The 13184-nt window shown below is 36.2% G+C and overlaps 2 protein-coding genes across 2 annotated transcripts in view; one reads left to right on the forward strand and one right to left on the reverse strand.

Moving 5' to 3' along the window:
• The first annotated feature begins 3673 nt into the window (after positions 1 to 3673).
• LOC107754813 (protachykinin-like) lies at positions 3674 to 6509 on the forward strand. The gene is made up of 5 exons (XM_016571402.1): positions 3674 to 3950; positions 5073 to 5175; positions 5318 to 5341; positions 5803 to 5859; positions 5995 to 6509. The coding sequence occupies exons 1-5, from the start codon at positions 3837 to 3839 to the stop codon at positions 6039 to 6041; spliced, it is 345 nt and encodes a 114-aa protein (XP_016426888.1). The 5' UTR covers positions 3674 to 3836; the 3' UTR covers positions 6042 to 6509.
• Positions 6510 to 7648: 1139 nt separating this feature from the next.
• LOC107754811 (asparagine synthetase [glutamine-hydrolyzing]-like) overlaps positions 7649 to 13184 on the reverse strand; it is a 12935-nt gene continuing 7399 nt past the window's right edge. The window contains exons 7-12 of the mRNA XM_016571400.1: positions 12279 to 12405; positions 10690 to 10796; positions 9876 to 9976; positions 9679 to 9760; positions 8525 to 8680; positions 7649 to 8448 (exon numbers count right to left, since the gene is read on the reverse strand). Of these exons, the coding sequence (XP_016426886.1) occupies positions 8239 to 8448; positions 8525 to 8680; positions 9679 to 9760; positions 9876 to 9976; positions 10690 to 10796; positions 12279 to 12405 (783 nt within the window). The 3' untranslated portion in view covers positions 7649 to 8238. The remainder of the gene's footprint in view (positions 8449 to 8524; positions 8681 to 9678; positions 9761 to 9875; positions 9977 to 10689; positions 10797 to 12278; positions 12406 to 13184) is intronic.

The raw sequence follows: 13184 nt of genomic DNA on the forward strand, positions 1-13184 counted from the left end.
AAAAAAGCTTCTTAGCCAAAAGCAAATTCGCATTTTGATGCAATCTTTTAAAGTCTTGATCACTGACCTCAACACTATTTAATATTGCGAACTCTGACGTTTGCTTTGAAGGAGCAAAAATAGAAAACTATGAACAAAATTTGACCTGCTGCAGATCATAAAACTTGGTGGTAAACGCAGGTCTGAAGACTTTATCTTGCAAGGTGAAACAATTCTTCACCTTCTATTCATTCTATTCAGTGCTTTATTCCTACTGTATGACAGCAGAACATAAGACAAGAAATCAATGACAGATTACGAGAGCTTCACTCGAACACAAAACAAACTGACCTCCCACACACTGACAACCTGCACACATTATGGCACACCTGCAATAATGCTTTAAAGCACCAGGCCTTACTACTGCCATTATAGGTCACCAATATTTGATGAAACGCTTATTACAATGTGCTGTGTTGAGGTCTGTAAATGTTAGAACAAAAAAATAAACTACGAATGTAATAAATCCCTGTTAAATTAAATATTGGGCTGTGCTTCTACCATGGACCTCACTCTTTAAAAATTTAAATAAATAAATAAAATAATAATAATAATCAATAGATTGAGTGGCTAGTGCATACATGTGTGTATATAATTTAATTTCATAAATTCAGCAATGTGATCAATTTGGAAATAAATGCCAATAAATACTGTCCTTTTGAACTTTCTATTTATCAAAACCTCCTTAAAAAAATAAATTTCCACAAATATATGAATCAGCACAACTGTTTTCAACATTGACAATAATCAGACATGTTTCTTGTGCATCAAGTCAGCATATTAGAGTGATTTCTGAAGGATCATGTGACACTGAAGATTGGAGTAATGATGCTGAAAATTCAGTTTTGCATCACAGGAATAAATTATACTTTAGCACATATTCACATAAAAAAACAACAACACTTATTTTAAAGCGTAATCATATTTCACAAAATTACTGTTGTTCCTGTTTTTCTTTTTCTTTGATCACATAAAACATAGCAGTGTTTCAAAAACATTACAGCATCTTACCGACTCCAAACTTATACGCATATACACCTCGTATATGCAGTAGTCAGAATAAACATAAAGTCAACATAAACCAGGTGATAAAGTAATTGCTCTCTGCACGCTTCAGTGCTCATACTGCTGTCTGTTCCATATACGCGATTCATGCTGTCTCTAGTTGAGATACAGCTCTAATTAGAATGACGTCTAAATACAGCAGATCTTCCGATACTTTGAAATCAATAAAACATTTTAAATATAAAAACCCGTCCCATTCCCTGTTTTCTCCACAAACACTCACAGGATCATTTAGACTGATTTTGAAATAAACATTTACACTGTGTAAACTGAATTGTGGAGGTTTTTGTGGAATATTTGGAGCTGTTCTGTACTTTAAAAATGGGTTGTTTTTATGATGGCTGTACATTGCTAAAATCACATGTGCTACATAAATTGCGTTTATAAAAAGAAATAAATGGTGCCTCTTATTCTGCTTTAACAACACAAGCAGAGTAATTTAACATTTTTGGTAAGTCTGCCAGAAGAGTAAAAAATGCAACCTACCATTGTTCAAGGAAAAATGAAGTATACTTGTGCTCTTGTAGGGTGAACACTGACCATTAGTACTATTATTTTCTTCATGGACTGTTTTCAACATCTCTAACCTTGAAGTCAGAGAGTGGTCTTACTTCTAATGCATTTTGGGGTGTGTTCTTTGAAACAAGAAAATGGCAAGTCCAACCCAATGTCACATCAGACATTTTAAAAATATTTTTTGATGATTAAAACCCAACATTTAAAGGAATAGTTCACCCAAAAATGATTATTTACTCACCCTCAGATCATCCAAGATCTAGATGAGTTTGTTTCTTCATCAGAACAGATTTGGAGAAATGTAGCATTACATCATTTGCTCACCAATGGATGCTCTGCAGTGAATGGGTGCCGTCAGAATGAGAGTCCAAACAGCTGATAAAAACATCACAATAATCCAAAAATAATCCACACCACTCCAGTCCATCAACTCACATTGTGTGATGTAAAAACTACGTTTGTAAGAAACAACTTACAAGCATCTAAAATGAATATTATCTATAATTATACTTCTTCCATTGAAAAAGTAATCTCGCCTGAATCAGGAGAGAAATATGCACAGATCAAGCACAGTTTGCAAGCAAAAACAAGACAAACGCAGATGGACTTTTTCACTGGAGGAAGTGTTATTATGGACTCATATTTTGACCAGAAGTGACGGTTTATGGTTAAAACGCCTTACTGATGGATTCGTTTCTTACAAACATGCAGCTTTTCAGTTCACAGGACATTGATTGATGGACTGGAGTCACGTGGATTAATTGTGGATTATTGTGATGTTTTTAGCAGCTGTTTGGACATTTTGCTACAAATGATATCTGAACAGTCTTACAAAAAGCTGCAGGACTAAATGCCAACTATAAAAATGAAAATCAGACATTGTGCAAAAACCACACTGATCAGTAAATGTACACGAGTCGACCCTCACGCTGCTGCAGGGGTCGTTTCAGTTGTGTCAGGCAGTCTTAGCAAGAAAAAAACATTTGCATACGATATTAACACATGATTAAATAAAGAGACATCATTGTCGCTGATAAAGGCACTCGAGGTATGAAGTGCAGTTTGGGCTGTATAGTCTCTCTGTGCGCGGAGACAAGAGTCCTTTCTCATGGAGATCAGCCGTGTCTCCACTTCCTCCGTGGGTCATCCACCTCCGAGTGTCCTCTCCCTGCTTTTCATCAAAAACACGAATTTAACCCTGACTACACTGCCTCCATTAGAGACTCAACGCTTTAAAAATGGCACACAAGCTTTGTGGGATGTGTGAAACACGAGCCTACTCTTAAAAATAAAGGTCCTGACTCCTGGTTGAAACCAAAAGGGGTTTTTATAGCCTGACGCCACAGGAGAATGTTTTTAAAGTTCATTTTTTGGGGTTCTTCTATGCATCTGAGGAACTTGGAATGTATTATCAAGAATAGTTGTATCTCAAAAGGCTCATGTACAGACAAAAAGTGGTTGTTAAAAAGAAAGAGGGTACTTTTTCAGAAGAAAGCTTCATTTTTCTTTGTAACTTGAATGCTTTATAACAAGTGACGTCGATGCAGAGAAGAATGTTTTAATCTCAAAAGAGTCCTGGACAGACAAAAAGTGGTTGTTAAAAAGAAAGAGGGTACTTTTAAGAACACATTGCTTTATAACAAGTGATGTCGATGTAGAGAGCCCCAAATATACTGTATTTCCAGTGTCTCTTGTTTAGTTCCTCTCATTTGTACATCACCTCCCTTTGACGCAAAAGAAGTCTTGAACGAGTGATCTGCATTCATGTTTGCTCGCTTGTAGACGGGACTTCGTAAAACCTGCGTCGAATTAGCCAATCGTATCGTCACCTGTCTGCAGTCTAGTCTACATACTGATCAGCGCACGTCCATAAAGTCACGGACTGCCCAAACCGCGACCATTTCAACTTTAGCTACTTCCTCTAGCAATGTGAGCAAAATATTAAAGAGGAGTGCTATCCGTCATTGTGCGTTTTAAAGCGATCTGACTAATACATTGATTTGTTTTATCGATTTTAAGGAACCTGTCACCTCCCTGTTGCTTTGCTATAAAGCCGCGAGCGCGAGTCAGTCCTGTCACGGAAGACGCAGTGAAGAACTGAGTTACATGTGGAGGAACCCGTTCACGCACAGCTGACAGAACACCGTACAACACACGCTTGCGATTTATACTTTAAAGAGCTTTGGGAAAAGAAAAGGAAAGTTACTGGGCGCAACATGAAATTTCTTTTACAGGCTGTAGTGATTTTTTTTGTTTTGTGCCAAGTTTTTGGAGAAGAATTGGGTCCAAAAGAAGACCTTGATTACTGGACAGGCAGCAATCAGGTTCAGGTGAGTTTTCATCTTTTACTGTTATCTAAACAAGTCTTTTAGACCAAATAAAATCTAGTGTAACAGTTTTAGGGCTGGTTTTAAGGACCTTTCATTAGTAGGCATGCCAAAATAAAAAACGCATATATATATAATCAAGTAGTCTCATTACATTGACTACATTTAGTATATATTAATAATTGTAAAAAAAAAAAAAAAAATTACGTTGATGTTAATATAACTTCATTTTTCTAGAACTAGAATGCTTTATAACAATTGACGTCGATGTAGAGAAGAATGTTTTTAATCTCAAAAGAGTCTGAAAAGAGTTCAGACAAAAAGTGGGTACTTTTAAGAACGCAGTAGCTAATAATCATTAATAATTGCGATAAAGCTAGTTATATTATATATAAAGGTATTTATATTATGCTATTTTTATTATATCTCAGCTTCATAGTTTATAATAGAAAAAAATAACAATTGACACGTGTGCATATTACATTGTAATTACTAATTAATTACTGTGTAATACTTATGATCAACACTATATAGTTATTAAGTGGCTGTGCATATCATTTTTCATTGTTATTAAGGATTTGGTAGGATATAGCCACATAGTTGGTATTGAGGAGGACAAAATGTAATAATTTAGTAATCGACTACTGAATACTTTTTTTTATATGGGGGGGGGTTGGATACCATATTGCAGTAACAGCCCTAATTATAGTATCATGTAATATGTGCAACATGGATGATGTTTTAATTAGATTTCACTGGGTAATTAGTCAGGACTCCAGCACAATATGCACAGGTCGCTGTCCAGTGCTGAATTACTCAATGCTCTTACTGCTTGTTTGAATGGAGCGCACGTTTCCCATTTGACATTGCGGGTTGGAAGACAGCCAAGCACTAATGTCTTTCATGCTTTTTGTGCTCATAAACTGCATCTTTGCAACTACTGTATCTTGTAGAGTATTTCTGTGCTCAAAAACTGTGGTGAAAAATAATACAATTTGGTGAATTCCATATTGGGATGAGTTATAAAATACTGTTTGTGTATAAAAGTATACCAGTGATCTTCTAGAGTGAGTGGCATCTGTCTGCCGGGGGTCTGACATTCAATAATCAAATCATCTTTCACAGGATGAGAGGCTGCAGGCGGATCCCTTCAGAGAGTTACTAAGACGTATGACGAGGAAACCCCGACCTCATCAGTTCATTGGTCTGATGGGGAAACGGTCCTCTGGTAAGACTGCACTCCTATATCTCACCTAATTTAACACTAAAAATCCAAATCAGATTTTGAGATGTTTTAACTAGCACACAGCAAATTATAAAAATGATTTTGACCTATAACTCACATCTCTTTCATTCTTCCACCCCCACAGCAAATGCACAGATTACACGAAAAAGTAAGTGATCTCCACAAGAACACTACTGCATACAATGCATATATTATTTGCTAAATGCTTGCATTTGCATAAAAAAAGCAAAGAGTCTCTTCAAGAGATTTACATATCCAGTTATACAAAGACATTTCCAGAGTTTCTTCCTAACATAAAGAAAAAAATGTTTTTACAACTGTCGAACAAAAGAAAAATCTTTGCAGGTTTTTCACAGGCTCAGTCGCAGCTTATTAAACATGGAATCTTAAGAGTTTTAGAGACACGATTCCTCTTAATGCAAAACTCACAACCTCAAGGTCTACATTTTCACAGTAGAATAAAACAATTGTATAGAGATAAAATCAATTCAACCGCACTCTAGACTTCAACAGTATCGCATCTATATATCTATGTCTATCCATCTCTCCCTCTATATACAGTATTTTATACTCTCTCTATATACTATTTTTCCCTTTATTGTCTTCTAGGGCATAAAATCAATTCTTTTGTGGGGCTGATGGGTAAAAGAAGCCAAGAGGAGCCAGGTAGGAACTGCAAAAGCTCTATATTAGGGTTTAGGATAGCTGCTTAATCAATAATATTAATACTAATAAAACTAGTAGTGATTTAAAACTGTGTTATGATGATCTGTTTGTAATCTTGACCTTCTCTCTTCACAGAATCGTATGAATGGGGAACAGTACAGATCTACGACAAAAGGCGTTAACAGATAAAACGAATCGTCGTCACATCCGCTTCCTAAAGGATCATTTCATTCTGTGATATTCATTGATTTTTATTCTTTATTCCGGCTGGAAATAAAAATGATTTCACGTTGTGGTAACATGGCCGACTCGCACCTGTGGCAGTTCATTTACGTCATTTAAAAAGGATCAGACGTTCCAATACGGTCCATCTGTGATCAAACGTGTTTCTGTCACAACATCTCTCCCGGTGTTGTGGAGCATTAAAGCAAAGCGGTGTCCTTTCTAAGCTCCTCAGAGATTTGTGCTGACAGTGTCAATACATAGTGCCTCACAGTTTTTTCACCATGACTGAAGATGTTGTATAATAGCGCCAGGCCGGGTGTGATGTCATGTCCTGTCACTGCTACGAGCAAAGGTTTTGCTACCTTGATATCTCTGTGTGATTGTAGCTTGATATTAAAAATATTTTCTTTAATGGTGGAACTTTTAATTCCTTGTATCGTTGAATGAGTGGTGTATGGCGCTCTCACAGTGACGCACTCGCTTCACCTACAGGCCATTAGGAGTATTTCAACAGCAAAAAGTATCCTTTTGAAGAAGGCATAAAGCATAAAAACACACATCATGACTGCTGTTTTGATGAAAGGCTTTATCAATACCCTGACCAGATCGTTTAATGCGATAGCTTCAGCATTAAAATCTCCAATTTAATTGAAAATATCTTGAATTGTTTTGGTATAGGAAGTTACAGTTTCTTTAAACATTCAAACTACATGCACGGTTCATAACTGTAATTCATAGTACATTTTTTAAAGCCAGTTTAAAGTGATGGTGCACCAAAGAAAATACAAACATAACGTGTAAAAAATAATAAAAACAAATACATTTTATAACCCTCAATTTTAGTTTCATATCTTAAAACTAACCCAGCATTTAAGGCTAAACGGTGAATCATACTTTAACCAGAGCCATTCATTCAACTCTGAGACTGTTACAGTAAAACTGTTTTTTTTGGGAATAAATATAATTGCTTAAAAGCATTTCAACTAGGCAACCAATTGCTATCAATTAGCTGACTATAGACACAAACACAGCCATTAAGGTGGGAGTCTCACTGAAGGAGCCTGGGATAAGTGCATAGTTCAAGAACACGGTGTTAATAGTTTATGGACTACATTATACACTACCATTCATAATTGTTTTTTAAAATAAATACAGTAATGAGTTTAACATTGTTACTTTTTACATTTCAAATATATGCTGTTCTTTTGAACTTTCCACTCATTAGAGAATCCAAAAATATGAAGCAGCACAACTGTTATTAACATTGATAATGATAAGAAATGTTTCTTGAGCAGCAAATCAGCATATTCGAATGATTTCTGAAGGATCATGTGACACTGAAGACTGGAGTAATGATTCTGAAAATTCAGCTTTGCATCACAGGATTAAATTATATTTTAAAATATATTCAAATAGTAAACTCATTTTACACGGTAACATTTCACAATATTAGTTTTTACTGTATTTTTGATCAAATAAATGCAGCCTTGGCGAGATTTAGAGACGACTTCTTCAAAAACACACACACACACACACACACAGAGAGAGAGAGAGAGAGAGAGAGAGAGAAAACTACTGACCCCCCAACCTTTGAATGGCAGTGTATATATTATTTGTTACTAATGTAAAATGATAACTGAAAATGGAATCTCCTTCAAACCGTTTAAGAAGCTTTCTGTGCCTTTGACTTGAACTTAATTAATATTAAGATATCATATTTTTACTGTGGTAACAAACATTCTTTACAAGAAACAAGTTACTGTGCAATTTTTTTTAAGGGATTCTTATAACTAACAAGCTACGCTAACCCACTTCTGTTTTGGTTTGTTTACAGCTACGTTTAAGCTCCATAAAAAGAAAAAGAAAACATGAGTGTAATGGAGTAAGCAAGGCAGCTTGGACTGAAGAGCAGATAAGGCCTCCATTTCTATCTTTTGAAATCTATTGCATGAGCTAAAGATACAGTATCACTCCAACCGTTAAAAAAACTGACCTAAAATAAACTCAATCCTCTTTAGGAATCACTAAAACACCCAACCTAAAAGATAGTTTAGTAAATTGAACAGAGAAAAGCGAGGCAAAACATATATTATGGCAATAACGAATGAACCGGCAGGTATGTGTGGTCTAGGTAAGGTCTGACGCTTGATGTGATTACTGGTCTTTATCGGGCTTGTAGATGGACAGGGTTCTGGCCGAGGGGTCCGTGGCCTTGATCCAGCGGGGCATCCAGTAATGTGGCATCCACTCGCAGCGGCCGGGGTAATGCTTCTCAAAGATCTGTCTTATGAAGAAGCCCTCTTTGGTTGTGGGAGGATTGGAAGGGAACTGCTTACTGGCCTTCTCGAACTGAGAGTCACTCACCTGAAGGAGAAAAGAAAAATTAAAGGACGAGACGACAGGGAAGAGTCTTTAAAAATCACTGTGTCATATGCATTACCTCAGACTCGATGTGCTCCTGCAGGCTGGTGTACCAGGATTTCTTCATGGATGTCATCCCGTCACTGAAGGCCTCCTTCCTCCTCCAGAGTATCTCATCTGGGATGAGGTTCAACCCTTTAAACGCTTCCCTCAAGAGATGCTTCTCCACACCATCCTGCTCCGAACAAACAAGTTATTCAATCGGGTTACAGAAACCACTCATGTGAATGTTGAAAAGGAAAGTGAAAATATAATACCAATAACTAGTGCTCATATTAACCCTAATGTTTCATATCTAATACACTCATTTCTAAGGCCTCTAAATAAACATGATCAAAACCTATTGAACACAATCTACTACATGACTTCTTTTGTCTGATTGACCATTTTTACTTTTTTTTTTTTTTTAGCTTGTAAAAGGCCGTCTAGTATAATTTTAAAAACATCCAACTTCAGGTCGTGGTTCACGTGTATTTTAGGCTGTGAAATCTTTACAGATTTAAACTTTAAAACTGAAAGCAAGAATAACTATAAATATTTCAAGATGAACACTTACTGGACTGAAGCAACTTATCAAAATAATTATTTTTAGAAAAACACGTTAAGATGTGAGTATCAAATATAGAGTAAAATACAGAGCTTTGATCATAAAACTAAGCATTTAAATATCTTATAGACAGAGTGACAACCGATATTTATACGATTTTATGCAAATAGTCTGTTATACTATTATAAAGATCTCATTTGATTTACATTACAAACTAACAGAATTTCATCATTTTTTTTAGCCATATAAATATTAGCAACTGCACCAAATGGCATATTTTTGCTCAGTTTGGGCATCTGAATAAAACTGAACTGCTTTTTTTTTTTCCCTGAGTGTGAACTCTATATTCTCACTATATCATATTATATGAGCCTGATGTATCAAACATGATACCCAACAAAAAACACACATGTAAACTTTTTTCTGTCTAAATGTTCAATTACCTTTCCATTTCTAAAAAACAACATTTTTCTGACCATTACTTTATATGTCCAGCTTTACAGGCTTAAAGGTTTGTCGAATCCCCAACTGAGTACTAAATTAGGATTGGGAAGAGCAGCTGCAGCAAGAACTGACAGGAGTATACGGTGATAAATCACTGAAGGTAAGGTGTCAGGAAAACCCACCTTAGGCACTCTCATCTCTTCAGGCAGAGAGAGGTAGTATGCGGTGAACCTATGGTCCAGGAAAGGCACTCTCAACTCCAGTCTAATGAAGACAAAAAAAACAAACAACGTTTGCAGTGACATATACTGTAAAAAAAAAAAAAAGACCAATTACCAATTTTGTGTGGGAAGAGAAGGGAAGGGACATTTAGTCTTACCCGTGTGCGGCTGTGGTTCTGTCCGCTCTCAGCACGTCAAACAGATAAAGCTCTTTCAGCAGACGCACACTGTCCTCTGCGGCTGCTTTAGGTGACGGCGCCTGATTTAAAAGAGACAACAGACAGACGTTCTGTTAAAAGCACAACCATCACAAAATACAGCAGCAAAGACTCATATACTGAACACTGAAGTCCAAATAACTGTGCTTAATTGTACTGAATGGGTACTTCAATCTTAAAAGTATATTTAAAAAAAAAAAACTAAAATAAATAAACACTCTACTCATGGCCAATACAGTAATATTCGTGAAATAAAAGGCCACTTAAGCGTACTTAAAAAGAGTTTACTTTAACGACTGTTTCTTATAACACTTTTAAAAAGTGCGCTATAATAATGACTAATTAAGTGTTAAAGTACATTTTAAATCATTGTGTTAATACTCTTAAGTAATAAGCACACTTTTTTGACGTGTTGACTAACATAATAAAGCACATAAAGTACTTTACTGTTATTTAGTATTACATTTCTAAATATTTACATTTACAAGTTAATATTTTAAATGTACAAAATTGCACCTTCATCATTGCAAATGTGTAATTACAAGTTTCAATAAAAAATACATTAAAGTATATTTGCACTTAAGATGTACTTAAGTGAGTCAAGCAATGCTAATTGCATAATTTTAAACTAGAATATTTTCATGTAATTGCAATTAAAATGCAATGAATTGTCCCAAAACATCACATTCAGTTCACACCTAAGTACTACTGTAAATACATTTAAGGTCATACAAATTCATACAATAACACGTACCTTATGAAAGTAGATGTATCCTTGTGTCAGTTCATCCGAACCTTCACCTGAGAAAATCACAACGCTGTCTGTCTTCTCACGGATGTACTTTGATATCAGGTACATTCCTGCAGACAAACACAGACAAACAGAGCACATCCTTTTCTTTCTTTTTTCTTTCTTTTTGCTTAACACTGCTGCCATCTAGTGGCTATGAGTTCAGATTCTATAGTGACATTGCTTGGTCATTTCAGTTCAAATCAAATAACCCCAGGTATCAAGCTTTTACATGCAAGTCGTCCTACACTTTCTGTGCTACAAATATGAACGATACCACAAATCCAGCAACTTGCTGAAGAGAGGTGGTTATAAAAATGAAAAAAAAAAAACATATATAAATGAAGTTGCTTTTTCCAAGCAGTTAAAAGCAGCCTTTTTAATACCAGTGAAGGGAAAGGACACCATGAGAAAGTGAGCAGTGAAAACCGATGGGGGATTGCCTTGTGCTGAACCTCTTGTCCTGTAACTAACTTTCTAAGCAGTGTAATGCTGATGATGCAGTTTTCAAGTTTCAGACCACCATCATCTCTAATCCAGAGAATTCATGTGGTCACATGAGCAGAGCACAGGAATGGTAGTGAACTAAACCCTAAAGCTGACCAGCTTAGGTCTATGGGCAGTGGGCACGTCGACACTTATCAGATGTTGAAGAGAAACAAATTAGTTATTAAAAATTCTACCACAGTGGGTCATGCTCGTTACGCGGACAAGCAAAGGAGAAATACATTTCACATTTTGTGTTCCAAAAAAGAAATGTATTAAATGAAGGAACTGATCGTCTGTTTAAACTAGTGATGTCAATCGATTAAAAAAATTAATTAAATCCACATTTTTTCTGAAATTAATCGCGATTAATTCCACTTAACATTAAAGTTTTTAATTATACTTTTATATTGCAATAATTTCACATTCAATCTTCAAAATTATGTAGAAACAAGATAAAGAAAGTATATTTTTAATATTTTTTTAATGACTGAAGGCAAGTATCACTGATACCCCAAAATTATGTAGAAACAAGATAAAGTATATTTTTAATATTTTTTTAATGACTGAAGGCAAGTATCACTGATACCAACTGATGTCTCTGTGAATTTTTTTCCTAATATTTAACCATTGACTATAGCCATTCAACATTACAGTATAATTGAGAGCTATCAATTTAACATGTATTAGACTTTTAAAAATAACTTCTAATTTAAGTGAACTTAAAACAATCTTCACATAAACCCATTATAATAAATGTCATATTGCTACCTATGCCCTTCAGCAAGCCTGGTGCCGAAGTGAAGTTGGAGTGCGAGTCTGCAAAGTCTCCCGTTTGATGTGGTCGTAATTTGATGCGAGTTCTGCGTCTCAAATAAACGCAATTCTTTAGCAGTTGTGAGTGGGGTGGCCAAACCTAGCCCTGCCCATGCGTTAATTGCGTTAAATATTTTTAACGCGTTAAATTGAAAAAATTAATCACCTGCGTTAATGCGCTAATTTTGACACCACTAGTTTAAATGCCACAATTTTTTTTTTCATTTAGTTTGATGAACTTGTGTACTCACCGACAGAGGCACGCACAGTGGTAATATCATAACTCTCCAAGTGAACGATGACTTCCTCCAGCGCACAGATCCCCTCCTCAGGTGTGAAGTTCACTTCATGGTGTTCACTGCCAATGTGTGCTGCCACCTGCCACACAACACTAGGCATAACATATCTGCTACCGATCACATGAACACGGTACAATACAGGCATGAAATTCTACATACATGCATATATATATGCAAAAGTATGTGGGGGTGTTTTTCAGCTGCAGGGACTGAGGGACTCGTCAGAGTAGAAGAGAAGCTCAATGCATTAAAATATTGAGATAAGTCTTAATGAAAACCTAGTCCAGAGCATTCAGAACCTAGACTGGGCAGAAGGTTTCATCTTCCAACAGGACAATGACCCTAAGCACACAGCAAGAGTGGCTTATAGACAACTCTGTGAACGTCCTTGAGTGGCCCAGACAGAGCCTGAGCTTGAACCCAATCAAATATTTCTGGAGAAACCTGAAAATGTGCGTCAGTCTTCATCCAACCTGACAGAGCTTGAGAGGTGAAGAGATGAGGTGAAGAATGGCAGATAATTGCCAAATGATGATGAGCAAAGCTTGTCACATCATACAAACAAAAAAAGACTTGAGGCTGTAAAGGTGCTTCAGCTAAATATTTAGTTAAGGGTATGAATACTTATGCAACGTACTTATTTCAGCAGTTTAAATGCCTAAGTAGAGCCCTGCACGGGCCTCAAATATAGGCACTAGCCCGGCCCGGGTCCGACAGCTCAGGCCCTGGCCCGGCCCGGGTCCGACAGCTCATCAGAATTCTTGGCCCGAGTCCGACCCGAGCCTTACTCTTAAAGGTAAAGTAATACATCACTCGGAACTGTAAAGGGTCTACTTTTATTTGTGTGCACATACAATA

This window comes from Sinocyclocheilus rhinocerous, unplaced genomic scaffold (assembly GCF_001515625.1).
Source record: "Sinocyclocheilus rhinocerous isolate Xijiao unplaced genomic scaffold, SAMN03320098_v1.1 scaffold21, whole genome shotgun sequence".
NCBI lineage: Eukaryota > Metazoa > Chordata > Actinopteri > Cypriniformes > Cyprinidae > Sinocyclocheilus > Sinocyclocheilus rhinocerous.

Excerpts from the sequence above, each read along its gene's own strand:
- LOC107754813 (XM_016571402.1), top strand. The coding sequence starts at position 3,837 with ATGAAATTTCTTTTACAGGCTGTAGTGATTTTTTTTGTTTTGTGCCAA. Across the intron at positions 3,951-5,072 it reads CAGGCAGCAATCAGGTTCAG|GATGAGAGGCTGCAGGCGGA; the intron begins GTGAGTTTTCAT and ends CATCTTTCACAG. Across the intron at positions 5,860-5,994 it reads AAGAAGCCAAGAGGAGCCAG|AATCGTATGAATGGGGAACA; the intron begins GTAGGAACTGCA and ends CTCTCTTCACAG.